The sequence below is a fragment of the Cherax quadricarinatus genome, chromosome 28 (genome assembly GCF_038502225.1).
Source record: "Cherax quadricarinatus isolate ZL_2023a chromosome 28, ASM3850222v1, whole genome shotgun sequence".
Classification (NCBI taxonomy): Eukaryota; Metazoa; Arthropoda; class Malacostraca; order Decapoda; family Parastacidae; genus Cherax; species Cherax quadricarinatus.
Window position 1 is genome coordinate 37,572,406 of NC_091319.1, and position 13,381 is coordinate 37,585,786.

Genomic DNA, 13,381 nt, shown 5'->3' on the forward strand with positions numbered 1-13,381 from the left:
CATACTGTGGAACACAGTACCGTATCTTCGATAGTATGCCTACGGTCTTGGAAATTTTCTTGGAAATTTGTTGTATATATGTTTGAAATTTGAGTCTATTATCAAGGTGGATTCCTAAGAATTTTCCCTCTGTGAGTTTTGTGATAGGTGATCCGTTTATCATTATGTTAAGAGAGACATCTGTAGCTCTGTTACCAAACTGAATGAAGTAGGTTTTGTCAATGATGAGAGTAAGTTTGTTAGTCCTCATCCAGGTAGATATTTTCTGTAATTCGGTATTCATAGTACTGGCTAGCATGACTGGGCTCGGGTGAGACAAGACGTATGTAGTGTCGTCTGCAAATAGTGTGGGTTTGAGTAGTTGCGATGCATTTGGTAGGTCATTTATGTAAACGAGAAGGAGAAGAGGGCTTAGGACACTTCCCTGTGGGACACCTACTGTAATTGGCTGTGCGGAAGAGTTTGCTCCATTTGTGTACACATATTGGCTTCTGTTGCTGAGGTATGACTTTAAGTAGTTGAGGGAGTGCCCTCTTATACCATAGTGTGACAATTTTATGTGGAGCAAGTCGTGGTCAACTGTATCAAAAGCTTTACGTAAATCAATGAAGATTCCCAGTGGGACTTCTTTTTCTCTAGTGCAGTGTATATTTGTTCTAGCTTGTGTATAATTGCATCGTTCGTATTTTTATTAGGCCTGAAGCCAAAATGACAGGGGTTGAGTATGTTGTGGGGGATGAGATAGGAATAGATTCGCTTATGAATTAATTTTTCGAAGATTTTAGAGAGAGGGTGTAAGTTGGATATTGGCCTATAGTTATTCAAGTCTGTTTGGTCTCCTCCTTTATGGATCGGGGTGACCCTCGCTATTTTGAGAACTGTAGGGAAGGTAGAGGATTCGATGGATTTGTTAAAGAGTGTTGCAATGATTGGCGACAGCACTTACGACACTTTTTTTGTACATAAAGGGTGGTAAGGTATTTAAATCTCCTGTCTTGTTTTTCAGTGTGTTGATAATAAGGGGGACTTCTGTTGGGTTAGTCGGAGCTAGGCACAGTGTGTTGAACAGTGTGAGGTAGTCATTGGGTGGGGTATTTGAGCTTGGGATTTTATTGGCAAGGGTTTTTCCTATGGTGGAGAAGAAATCATTGAGTCTGTTTGCTGTTTCAGTAGGTGAGAGTTGCGCCGTTTCGTGATATCTTTTTTGTTACTAGAATTTCTGATAGGGTTTTCCAGGTCTTTTTTATATCACCTTTTAAGTTGGATAATCTGTTCTCATAATACAATTTTTTTGCCTTTCTTATCAGGCTGGTTAGGAGTGATGAGTAACGTTTTGTTTGGTCTCTGGTTATGTGGCCCATTCTGTATTGTTTTTCGTATAGGTGCTTTATATTTATGGATTTGAGGATTCTGGGTGTTTGCCAGGGACTGTTCAGTCTCTTAGCAGTCATCTGCTTAGTTTTTTTAGGGCAGTGCTTGTTATAGAGGTATTGGGTCTTTTTTAGAAAATTATTAATACTTTCGTCAATATCTGCATAGATTTCTAGCTCAGTGTGCCAGTCAGTGTTTGTCACTGCTGCTGTGAAGTTATTAATGGCTGCCTCATTGTGACGTCTGAAAGTGACTTTAGTAGTGTCTTGGGGTAATTTGCCTAGATGAGTTATGAGGAAGGTAGGGTAGTGCACTATGGTATTATCTGTGATTATGTCTGATTTTAAAGGGGATATGGTGTTGGTCCAGATGTGGTCTAGTAGGGAAGCACTAGTCTCTGTAACTCTTGTAGGTTTTGTTACTGTTGGTAGCAACATGCAGTTACTCATAGTGTCTGTGAATTCAGTAACGTGTGGGTCCTGGTCTTGCAGGAGATTTATACTGAAGTCACCTGAGAGTAGTAAGTGATCTTTGTTCATGCGTGCATCAGTTATCATACTTCCTAGGTTGTCACTAAAACGGCTAATGTTTGACTGTGGTACTGTGTAGATGTTTATCACTGTGAGAGGTTTTTGTAGGCATTTGGACTTAAATTTAGCTATTATATATTCCCATGTTCATCCCTTGTGCAAGTATTAGTGATACATTCTAGTTGGTGTGAGTGGTATACAGCTGTGCCACCCCCTTGTTGATCTGGCCTACAGTTTTGTATGGCTGTGTAACCAGGAATGGCATAAACATCTGTAGTATCAGGCTTTAGCCAGGTTTCGGTGAGAGTAATGATGAAAATACTGGAATGCAGGGAATTTAGTAATGCTATGAGGTCATCGTAATGTTTGCCTAAAGATCTGATATTGTAGTTAAAAACAGTTATGTTGTTGTTAGCTCTGAGGAGTGCCTTTGATTGTTCTGCTGTGTAGTAATTACAGTTACTATTTGATTCATTAAAGTCATTCAGTAAGAGGTTGGTATCAGGATCAATGCTTGTAATCATAAGATTTATAGTGAATCTATAATCAGAATTAAGTATAAGACAAAGTAAACATTCTAAAGCTAAAAAATATGCTTGCTCATCGCAGGGATGAGGGAGTGGGCTGAACCCGTGCATGTATGATTGCTCATCACAGGGTCCCTGGACCCATTGTGTACCTCTGTAATCTGTAAATACCTTTGTAACTTGTCATGATTGTGACTAGACCTACCTGGAGTTCATTACCTTTGTAAATTGTGAGTTCATTACCTTTGTAAATTGTGAATTCATTACCTCTTTAACTTGCTCAGCTATCAAAACTTTGAGGGCCAGTCCCTGGACCCATTATGTACCTCTGTAATCTTTTGACTACCGCCCACAGGATGGGTATAGGGTGCATAATAAACATATTAAACTAACAGGGATGAAAGAGTGGGCTGAACCCGTGCATGTATGATTGCTCATCACAGGGATGAAGGAGTGGGCTGAACCCGTGCATGTATGATTGCTCATCACAGGGATGAAGGAGTGGGCTGAACCCGTGCATGTATGATTGCTCATCACAGGGATGAAGGAGTGGGCTGAACCCGTGCATGTATGATTGCTCATCACGGGGATGAAAGAGTGGGCTGAACCCGTGCATGTATGATTGCTCATCACAGGGATGAGGGAGTGGGCTGAACCCGTGCATGTATGCTTGCTCATCACAGGGATGAAGGAGTGGGCTGAACCCGTGCATGTATGCTCGCTCACCACAGGATGAGGGAGTGGGCTGAACCTGTGCATGTATGATTGCTCATCACAGGGATGAAGGAGTGGGCTGAACCCGTGCATGTATGATTGCTCATCACAGGGATGAGGGAGTGGGCTGAACCAGTGCATGTATGCTTGCTCATCACAGGGATGAAGGAGTGGGCTGAACCCGTGCATGTATGCTTGCTCATCACAGGGATGAAGGAGTGGGCTGAACCCGTGCATGTATGCTTGCTCACCACTGGATGAGGGAGTGGGCTGAGCCCGTGCATGTATGCTTGCTCATCACAGGGATGAAGGAGTGGGCTGAACCCGTGCATGTATGCTTGCTCACCACAGGATGAGGGAGTGGGCTGAACCCGTGCATGTATGCTTGCTCATCACAGGGATGAAGGAGTGGGCTGAACCCGTGCATGTATGCTTGCTCACCACAGGATGAGGGAGTGGGCTGAACCCGTGCATGAATGCTTGCTCATCACAGGGATGAGGGAGTGGGCTGAACCTGTGCATGTATGCTTGCTCACCACAGGATGAGGGAGTGGGCTGAACCCGTGCATGTATGCTTGCTCATCACAGGGATGAGGGAGTGGGCTGAACCCGTGCATGTATGCTTGCTCATCACAGGGATGAGGGAGTGGGCTGAGCCCGTGCATGTATGCTTGCTCACCACAGGATGAGGGAGTGGGCTGAGCCCGTGCATGTATGCTTGCTCACCACAGGATGAGGGAATGGGCTGAACCCGTGCATGTATGCTTGCTCACCACAGGATGAGGGAATGGGCTGAGCCCGTGCATGTATGCTTGCTCATCACAGGGATGAGGGAGTGGGCTGAGCCCGTGAATGTATGCTTGCTCATCACAGGGATGAGGGAGTGGGCTGAGCCCGTGAATGTATGCTTGCTCATCACAGGGATGAGGGAGTGGGCTGAGCCCGTGCATGTATGCTTGCTCATCACAGGGATGAAGGAGTGGGCTGAACCCGTGCATGTATGCTTGCTCACCACTGGATGAGGGAGTGGGCTGAACCCGTGCATGTATGCTTGCTCATCACAGGGATGAAGGAGTGGGCTGAACCCGTGCATGTATGCTTGCTCACCACAGGATGAGGGAGTGGGCTGAACCCGTGCATGTATGCTTGCTCATCACAGGGATGAGGGAGTGGGCTGAACCTGTGCATGTATGCTTGCTCACCACAGGATGAGGGAGTGGGCTGAACCCGTGCATGTATGCTTGCTCACCACATGATGAGGGAGTGGGCTGAACCCGTGCATGTATGCTTGCTCATCACAGGGATGAGGGAGTGGGCTGAGCCCGTGAATGTATGCTTGCTCATCACAGGGATGAAGGAGTGGGCTGAACCCGTGCATGTATGCTTGCTCACCACAGGATGAGGGAGTGGGCTGAACCCGTGCATGTATGCTTGCTCACCACAGGATGAGGGAATGGGCTGAGCCCGTGAATGTATGCTTGCTCATCACAGGGATGAGGGAGTGGGCTGAGCCCGTGCATGTATGCTTGCTCATCACAGGGATGAGGGAGTGGGCTGAGCCCGTGAATGTATGCTTGCTCATCACAGGGATAAGGGAGTGGGCTGAACCCGTGCATGTATGCTTGCTCATCACAGGGATGAGGGAGTGGGCTGAGCCCGTGCATGTATGCTTGCTCATCACAGGGATGAGGGAGTGGGCTGAGCCCGTGCATGTATGCTTGCTCATCACAGGGATGAGGGAGTGGGCTGAGCCCGTGCATGTATGCTTGCTCATCACAGGGATGAGGGAGTGGGCTGAGCCCGTGCATGTATGCTTGCTCATCACAGGGATAAGGGAGTGGGCTGAGCCCGTGCATGTATGCTTGCTCATCACAGGGATGAGGGAGTGGGCTGAGCCCGTGAATGTATGCTTGCTCATCACAGGGATGAGGGAGTGGGCTGAGCCCGTGAATGTATTCTTGCTCATCACAGGGATGAGGGAGTGGGCTGAGCCCGTGCATGTATGCTTGCTCATCACAGGGATGAGGGAGTGGGCTGAGCCCGTGCATGTATGCTTGCTCATCACAGGGATGAGGGAGTGGGCTGAGCCCGTGAATGTAAGCTTGCTCATCACAGGGATGAGGGAGTGGGCTGAGCCCGTGCATGTATGCTTGCTCATCACAGGGATGAGGGAGTGGGCTGAACTCGTGCATGTATGCTTGCTCATCACAGGGATGAGGGAGTGGGCTGAGCCCGTGAATGTATGCTTGCTCATCACAGGGATGAGGGAGTGGGCTGAGCCCGTGCATGTATGCTTGCTCATCACAGGGATGAGGGAGTGGGCTGAGCCCGTGCATGTATGCTTGCTCATCACAGGGATGAGGGAGTGGGCTGAGCCCGTGCATGTATGCTTGTTCATTACGTTAGTTAATGCTCATACGAAACTCGTTGAATACTGGATCTCATATCTTTATATTTTCTTTTCACTTCATAACATAAAATATTGTGTTTAAAAAAGGAACCACGTAGGCAAGAACTAGCCAGACAGCACCTGCGTCCTTGTCTGACAGAGGCACGATACTACTGAAACAAGAATAGTTATTTTTTTCCATTGTTTTGGCACAAATCTCGTGCTGCTCGAGACACATGACCTTAGTTTAGGAAGTCAATGCAAATATTAGAAGGCTTTTCCTTCTGTCAAATCAAACTAATATTTCAGTTCTCTGAGAGTGAGTAAAAGTGTGCTGACACCAGTATGCTGACTCATGCTTCCTCATATGCATTGTCTTTGTAATTCACATTATATAGAGGTTAAGTTAAGTAAGATTGGTCAGGAAACACGACAAGTGTTTCCTGACGCTTTTGGTCATCTGACAGAAGCCTTCTGCTGGCTTACCGGTGCACCAATTTAAAAATTAAGAATGTGTAATAAAATATCCAAGTTGCCACTCGTGTTCTGTGGTCTCCTCTCAAACTTGCGAACACCAAACTCATACAATTAATACGATTTTCAAGTTGATTCTTCCCTTGTCTTCCTTATCAGTCTCAGTAATGTGGGACTGACTTTGTTTTTAATTGTTTTTATCGAACAGTTCCTTACCCGGGTTCACCTACACGAACGCCATCACATGGGTAATTTTAAGTTTGCAAGAGGAAGGCAAACTCCAGGCTCTGAGACACGCTGGTGGCAGCACATGACGGCAGGGGGCAGTGTAAAGTGAGACACGCTGGTGGCAGCACATGATGGCAGGGGGCAGTGTAAAGTGAGACACGCTGGTGGCAGCACATGATGGCAGGGGGCAGTGTAAAGTGAGACACGCTGGTGGCAGCACATGATGGCAGGGGGCAGTGTAAAGTGAGACACGCTGGTGGCAGCACATGACGGCAGGGGGCAGCGTAAAGTGAGACACGCTGGTGGCAGCACATGATGGCAGGGGGCAGTGTAAAGTGAGACACGCTGGTGGCACCACATGATGGCAGGGGGCAGTGTAAAGTGAGACACGCTGGTGGCACTACATGATGGCAGGGGAAGTGTAAAGTGAGACACGCTGGTGGCACCACATGATGGCAGGGGGCAGTGTAAAGTGAGACACGCTGGTGGCACCACATGATGGCAGGGGGCAGTGTAAAGTGAGACACGCTGGTGGCACCACATGATGGCTGGGGACAGTGTAAAGTGAGACACGCTGGTGGCACCACATGATGGCAGGGGGCAGTGTAAAGTGAGACACGCTGGTGGCACTACATGATGGCAGGGGGCAGTGTAAAGTGAGACACGCTGGTGGCAGCACATGATGGCAGGGGGCAGTGCAAAGACACGCTGGTGGCACCACATGATGGCAGGGGGCAGTGTAAAGTGAGACACGCTGGTGGCAGCACATGATGGCAGGGGGCAGTGCAAAGACACGCTGGTGGCAGCACATGATGGGAGGGGGCAGTGCAAAGACACGCTGGTGGCACCACATGATGGCAGGGGGCAGTGTAAAGTGAGACACGCTGGTGGCAGCACATGATGGCAGGGGGCAGTGCAAAGACACGCTGGTGGCAGCACATGATGGGAGGGGGCAGTGTAAAGTAACAATAATAATATTACCACTAACACCAGCTAATATTAACATCACTAACACCAGCTAATATTAACATCACTAACACCAGCTAATATTAACAAAATCACTAACACCAGCTAATATTAACATCATCACTAACACCAGCCAATATTAACACCAGTAACACCAGCTAATATTAACATCACTAACACCAGCTAATATTAACAAAATCACTAACACCAGCTAATATTAACATCATCACTAACACCAGCTAATATTAACAAAATCACTAACACCAGCTAATATTAACATCACTAACACCAGCTAATATTAACATCACTAACACCAGCTAATATTAACATCACTAACACCAGCTAATATTAACATCACTAACACCAGCTAATATTAACATCACTAACACCAGCTAATATTAACATCACTAACACCAGCTAATATTAACACCACTAACACCAGCTAATATTAACACCACTAACACCAGCTAATATTAACACCACTAACACCAGCTAATATTAACACCACTAACACCAGCTAATATTAACACCACTAACACCAGCTAATATTAACACCACTAACACCAGCTAATATTAACACCACTAACACCAGCTAATATTAACACCACTAACACCAGCTAATATTAACACCACTAACACCAGCCAATATTAACACCACTAACACCAGCTAATATTAACACCACTAACACCAGCTAATATTAACACCACTAACACCAGCTAATATTAACACCACTAACACCAGCTAATATTAAGGAACAGTAAATCAATTTAAATTAATCCATGACATATTTAATATAATTTACTTAAAAAAAAATTACATTAGCAAAATGGCAGTTAGGTGAGGTGTCTAGGTCAATATTGATCCAAAAATAAAAATCTTCATATCCTTGACAATGTAAAAAGTATTAGCTTTATTTATTTATTTTTTTTAAAGTTATGTTTTAAGGGAGTTTAGCTCTTCCGTAAGTTGGTCATAATTAGTACTCACCTAATTGTGGTTGCAGGGGTCGAGTTATAGCTCCTGGCTCCGGACTCTTCACTGGTCACCACTAAGTCCAATTTCTGTCTACTCCATGAGTAATATCATACCTCTTCTTAAAGCTGTATATGGATCCTGCCTCCACTACATCACTTTCCAGACTATTCTACTTCCTGACACCTCTGTGACAGAAGAAATATATCCTAACATCCCTGTGACTCATATGAGTCATCAACTTCCAATTGTGACTCTTCGTTGCTGTGTCCCATCTCTGGAACATCCTGTCTCTCAGAATGTGTGTGCGTGTGTATGTGTGTTTGTGAGCGTGCGTGCATGTATGCGTGTATAATCATTATAGTAATCTGCCAACCTGGAAACCAGGAAGATATTGATGAAGAAGAGGAAATTGAGTACAGGGTAATTTCTGTTGGCATGAGGAAAAATTTTGGAAGAATGGTGGGAAAACTATAAGTTTAGAGACTTGGTACTTACCTGGCAGGTCCCCCCACCCCGTTTCTCCTTCCACCACTTGCGTTTGAGCGCGTGTAGTTTACCAATTTCCTGCAGCTTCAGCACAGCTGAGTTGAGCAGAGTGCGGTAGGGTGATCCTGGCGAGCCACAAGCACAACATACACAATGTGCGCATTACTTATTATTATACCAAACAAGTTTAATGTAAATAGATAAAGACGGTGAGGCACTATTCGCTGGGTAAAGAATTTATTTGTTTGTTGAATATTAAAAAACGTTGCAGCTGCAACTGCAAGTTATATTCTCTGATATTCAGTTTTACTCACAATGAACAATAAAAATAGCACGTGCATGCAACATACATACATACATATATATATATATATATATATATATATATATATATATATATATATATATATATATATATATATATATATATATATATATATATATATATATGTATATATTCAGCCTTAAACAGGTGAACGCTATTATTTTTGTACAATAAGAACATAGAAAGTTAGCTACAACTTAGTATTATTAAAGAACTTCTTGATTAGTGGACTATTAATTAAAAAATATATTATACCAATTAACAGTATTCAGTAAGACATTATGTGGACCTCGCCCGTCAAAATTCTGCTTGACGTAAGTAGATATGATTAACGTATCATAATTACGGACTTGTTATCAGTCATCATATTTTCCATTCGGTCATCTTTTCAAATCATATTTATATTTTTATAACAATGTATATAATATGGGAACAGTAATTAATTAATGTATGCATTCCTAAATCTTCTTCTATTGAGATGCACAGAAAGTACCGGCAATTAATTTTGTCAACCAATCACCATCATCCTTACAAACTGCGCTAATTTATTCATGAAAATATCCTTTACTCTTCTGTTTACGATGTCTGAGTTGCCTGATAGCATGTTTGCTGAAGAGAGACTGTCCAGGAATTTTTTTCCGCAGCTGTACACGACGCTGTGCGATGGACATGTGCGTCAAGGAAAGAAAACAAACGGTTAGATTCCCAGTCAGCTTTGAATTTGATGGAAGGAGCAACACTGTTAATGACATCGAGAAATGGTTGGAAGATACTAGAGTCATGGGGCCAAAGAGCAATGATGTCGTCTACATAGTGGAGCCAGAAGGAAGGGCGCACACCACTAGTAAGAAGAACAGTTTTGAAACCTTCCATATTTTCTATAAAGGTAGGTAGCGGAGGTAATTTTCGCGATCAATAACAACTACCGAATTGTCTTGGTCCAAGTCGAACCCAAACGTCGTCGTAAGCGTCTCTTTCTTATGTGCCGGTTATTTGTATAATATTATTATTATTATTTAATGGCAATGTTTATCACTAACTGTAATTTTATGTGTTATGGCTATACTTTTTCCTACACCTAACTGAATAGAGATAAATATTACGAAGTATTTTTATTAAAACAAAGCCGGAGTGTGTTATCACTCTCCGTGGTCAAATGTACCTGACTAGAACAAACAAGAGAAATAATATATATTCGTAAAAACATTCATAGAATCAAGATTTATATGAAATTTAACAGTAAATCAAATTTGATGTGACTTTTTGACGGTCAGAATCGATTGCAACTCACCTGGAGGGAGTGCAATGCCGTAACTTTTGGAGTCAAGAGGTCCTCCAACCTGTGTGAGGTCGCAGTACCTCTCAGTGATGTATTCTATACTGGAAGACTCCATCATAAATGCGTACTGCCCGTCGCCCTTCTGTACCCTTTTGACCCCCTCTTCATTGGACTTGGTGTAGACGGAAGGATTTTGGGACTCCATAAAACTAAACATCCGCTGGTAAGTCGGCATTTTGGAATTACTGTAAAGAAATGAAGGAAGAATATTAATTACTTGTAGCGATGTTAGGGTCTCAAAATGCCCAGCAATTTATTATGAGTGTGTCAGGACTACTACAATTTAAGATAATGATAAATGTCCTTAGAAAACAGAGGTCTTTATTCTCTAGTTAATGAAAAGTTCCTTACTTGTGTTGTAAGAAAAAAATTACATAACTATTGAAAAACTTTCATGTAAGAAACGTGACGAAATCTGATTTCATCGTCATGTTCAATTCGTTGCAACTTTTAGATCCACTCACCTCAAACCACTTACACGTGTGTGTTGGAAGCATATTATTATTATAATCACAAGGAAGCGCTAAACCCGTAGGATTATACAGTGCATGTGGGGGGGGGGGAATGGAAGGTATTCAGGCTTAATTCAGGGAACCGGAGCACATATCCAATTCCCTAGATCAAGAGCCCCTCAGCAGCGTCAAGGAGCATCCCTTGAGGGGTTTGGAAGCATGAAACCCCTACGACTTCAAGTTACGTTCACATCCTTGTCTCTACCCTTGGACGTTCCGCACATCTTCCATCCACTTCTGTTGTATACAACCTCGTCCTCATAACTCTCACTTTCTGTGACCAACTTATCTTAAAAAATCTTCTTTAGCTCTCTGAATTATACCTATCCTTCACTACATGTCTTCCAATTTTTGCACCGTTTTTCTTTGTATTATATTCACTTACCACTATGAAATAAAATTCTTAACTGGTACATACATGGGTTTTTTTTTCCTATTTGATTCTTACACTCCTTACTGTCCCCTTCACTAATACACAAAGGAGCTCCGTATGCTGTCTTCTCTGCTCTTCTTTCGTGTAAAAGTGAACGCATTCATCAGTGACTTCAAAATTATTCTTATTCGAGCACCGCAGTCTTAGTTCCATCTAAGTAAGTTACTTTACACCATTCACTCTACATTTACATCTTACTCTTCCAAAAGATATTTTATTTTCCTCTCAGTTCTATACATGAAATACAATAGCATTTTCAAGAACAGTGCTTTACAGTTCTTAAAATGATCATACCATCGTTCCATTATCTTTACATCCCCATCTAGCATTAATCTTTCTCATTAATTACTGCTAGGTACATTTGTTTCCTATACTAGGGCAGATAGGCCAATAAATTGTGTCTTATGTGATAAAAACATGAAACTTGGCTCAATTTGAGAATATAGGTGCATCAATATTTTTGGCTTTATGGTCATTATATAATTGGTCTCTGAAGTCCGCTCTCTCGTCCACTGTGAGTCCCAGCGAAATTTAGTGTATTAAAGAAAATTTAATTCTCTATTCGAGAGAATATTAACACTCTTGTGTGATATGTAAAAACTTTAACTCAGTATTGGAGTTTTTTTTTTTTTGCGTTTAGTACAGCTATACCATTAACAGGCCAATAAAAATTGAACTATTTAAAAAAAGAATGTTTAATTAGCATTGATTTTTTTCTCTCATAACGGAGCTCCTCAGTGAAGTTAGGATGGCGCTCCTCAGTGAAGTTAGGATGGCGCTCCTCAGTGAAGTTAGGATGGCGCTCCTCAGTGAAGTTAGGATGGCGCTCCTCAGTGAAGTTAGGATGGCGCTCCTCAGTGAAGTTAGGATGGCGCTCATTCAGTAATGTCACATACTGTGTTGTAAGGCAACGAAGGAAGGCACAGTTTTGGTTATGACCTTCACATAGCTGGAAGTCTCCTTCTCGTACCGCTCTCACGTAACTCACAAAGATTAACTCAAACCCCGGGATGGTATATCAACATTTTAACTGGCGAGATTTCTCATTCCTTTCTGTACACCGTTCCATGATCATAACGTCTGTGTTCCTATCTTCTAAGTGTTTATAGTACACACTATAGGCCTACTGCAAAAGTACATAGAGCCTACTGACTGTGATCTGTAGAGTCAAGCTTGTCACTCTGGATGTTTTTATCAATGAATATGGTTTTAAAGAGGTGAGAAAACGAGCTTGAACTAATTATCCCCTCCACCAGCTTTTATCCATATTTACAGGTACCTTGAGAGCTGCCATTTCAGTGTGCAAGACACAAGTCATCACAACAAACTTACCTTCACCGTGAGTTGTTTTCAATGCCTTTGTTTAGCCAGTGTGTAGGGTAGTTAGTCGCATGTTGAGACTAACCCCTGTGCTTGTTTTAAGAGTTAAACTGCTGTCCTAACAACGTCCATTGAATGAGGAATCATAGTAAATGAGGAATCATAGTAAATGAGGAATCATAGTAAATGAGGAATCATAGTAAATGAGGAATCATAGTAAATGAGGAATCATAGTAAATATCACGTCATGTTCCAGAAGCGAGAAGGAGGGACGTGACTGTTGCATCTTTATATGCTGGAGCTGCTTCTTGATGTCTTGCATGGTAGGCTGCCCAGGAAAGTATTTCATCCCCTTAGAGGGAGTTGTTGTGCAAAACGTGTTTGAAATGTTGCATCAATTGTATTTCTTCGCTACAGCTTGTGGTATGAGTTGACAATCCGCTTTGTTTGACCCTTCCTGCTGTTGCAGAAGTTAATGTTTGACAAGAGCAGCAGGAGAAATGCTAGAGTACACTGCACTTACGTATACTGTCATATCCTTGGTTGTATTATCACAGTGTCTGATGACTGTCCGATGCCTCTTCCATAGAATGAATTATGGTCACTGATAGAGGTGGGATAATGATCTATATTTTCAATCTGAAGCTGTTTTAAAGAGCACATCTTTGAGTTAAAGAGGACAGACGGTTTTTTTTTTCTATACTGAAGTCATGACAGATCATTTTGGCCATTGCTAATGAGATATCAGGTACACAATCACATGAGATGTTCAGCTCTAGATAACATAACTT

General features: G+C 42.8%; 1 protein-coding gene across 1 annotated transcript in view; it reads right to left on the minus strand.

The window, feature by feature from the left end:
• Positions 1-13,381, minus strand: part of LOC128693114 (glutamate receptor ionotropic, kainate 2-like) — a 769,231-nt gene that overhangs the window by 14,933 nt on the left and 740,917 nt on the right. The window contains exons 17-18 of the mRNA XM_070089531.1: positions 10,278-10,510; positions 8,671-8,786 (exon numbers count right to left, since the gene is read on the minus strand). Coding sequence (XP_069945632.1) covers positions 8,671-8,786; positions 10,278-10,510 — 349 coding nt within the window. The remainder of the gene's footprint in view (positions 1-8,670; positions 8,787-10,277; positions 10,511-13,381) is intronic.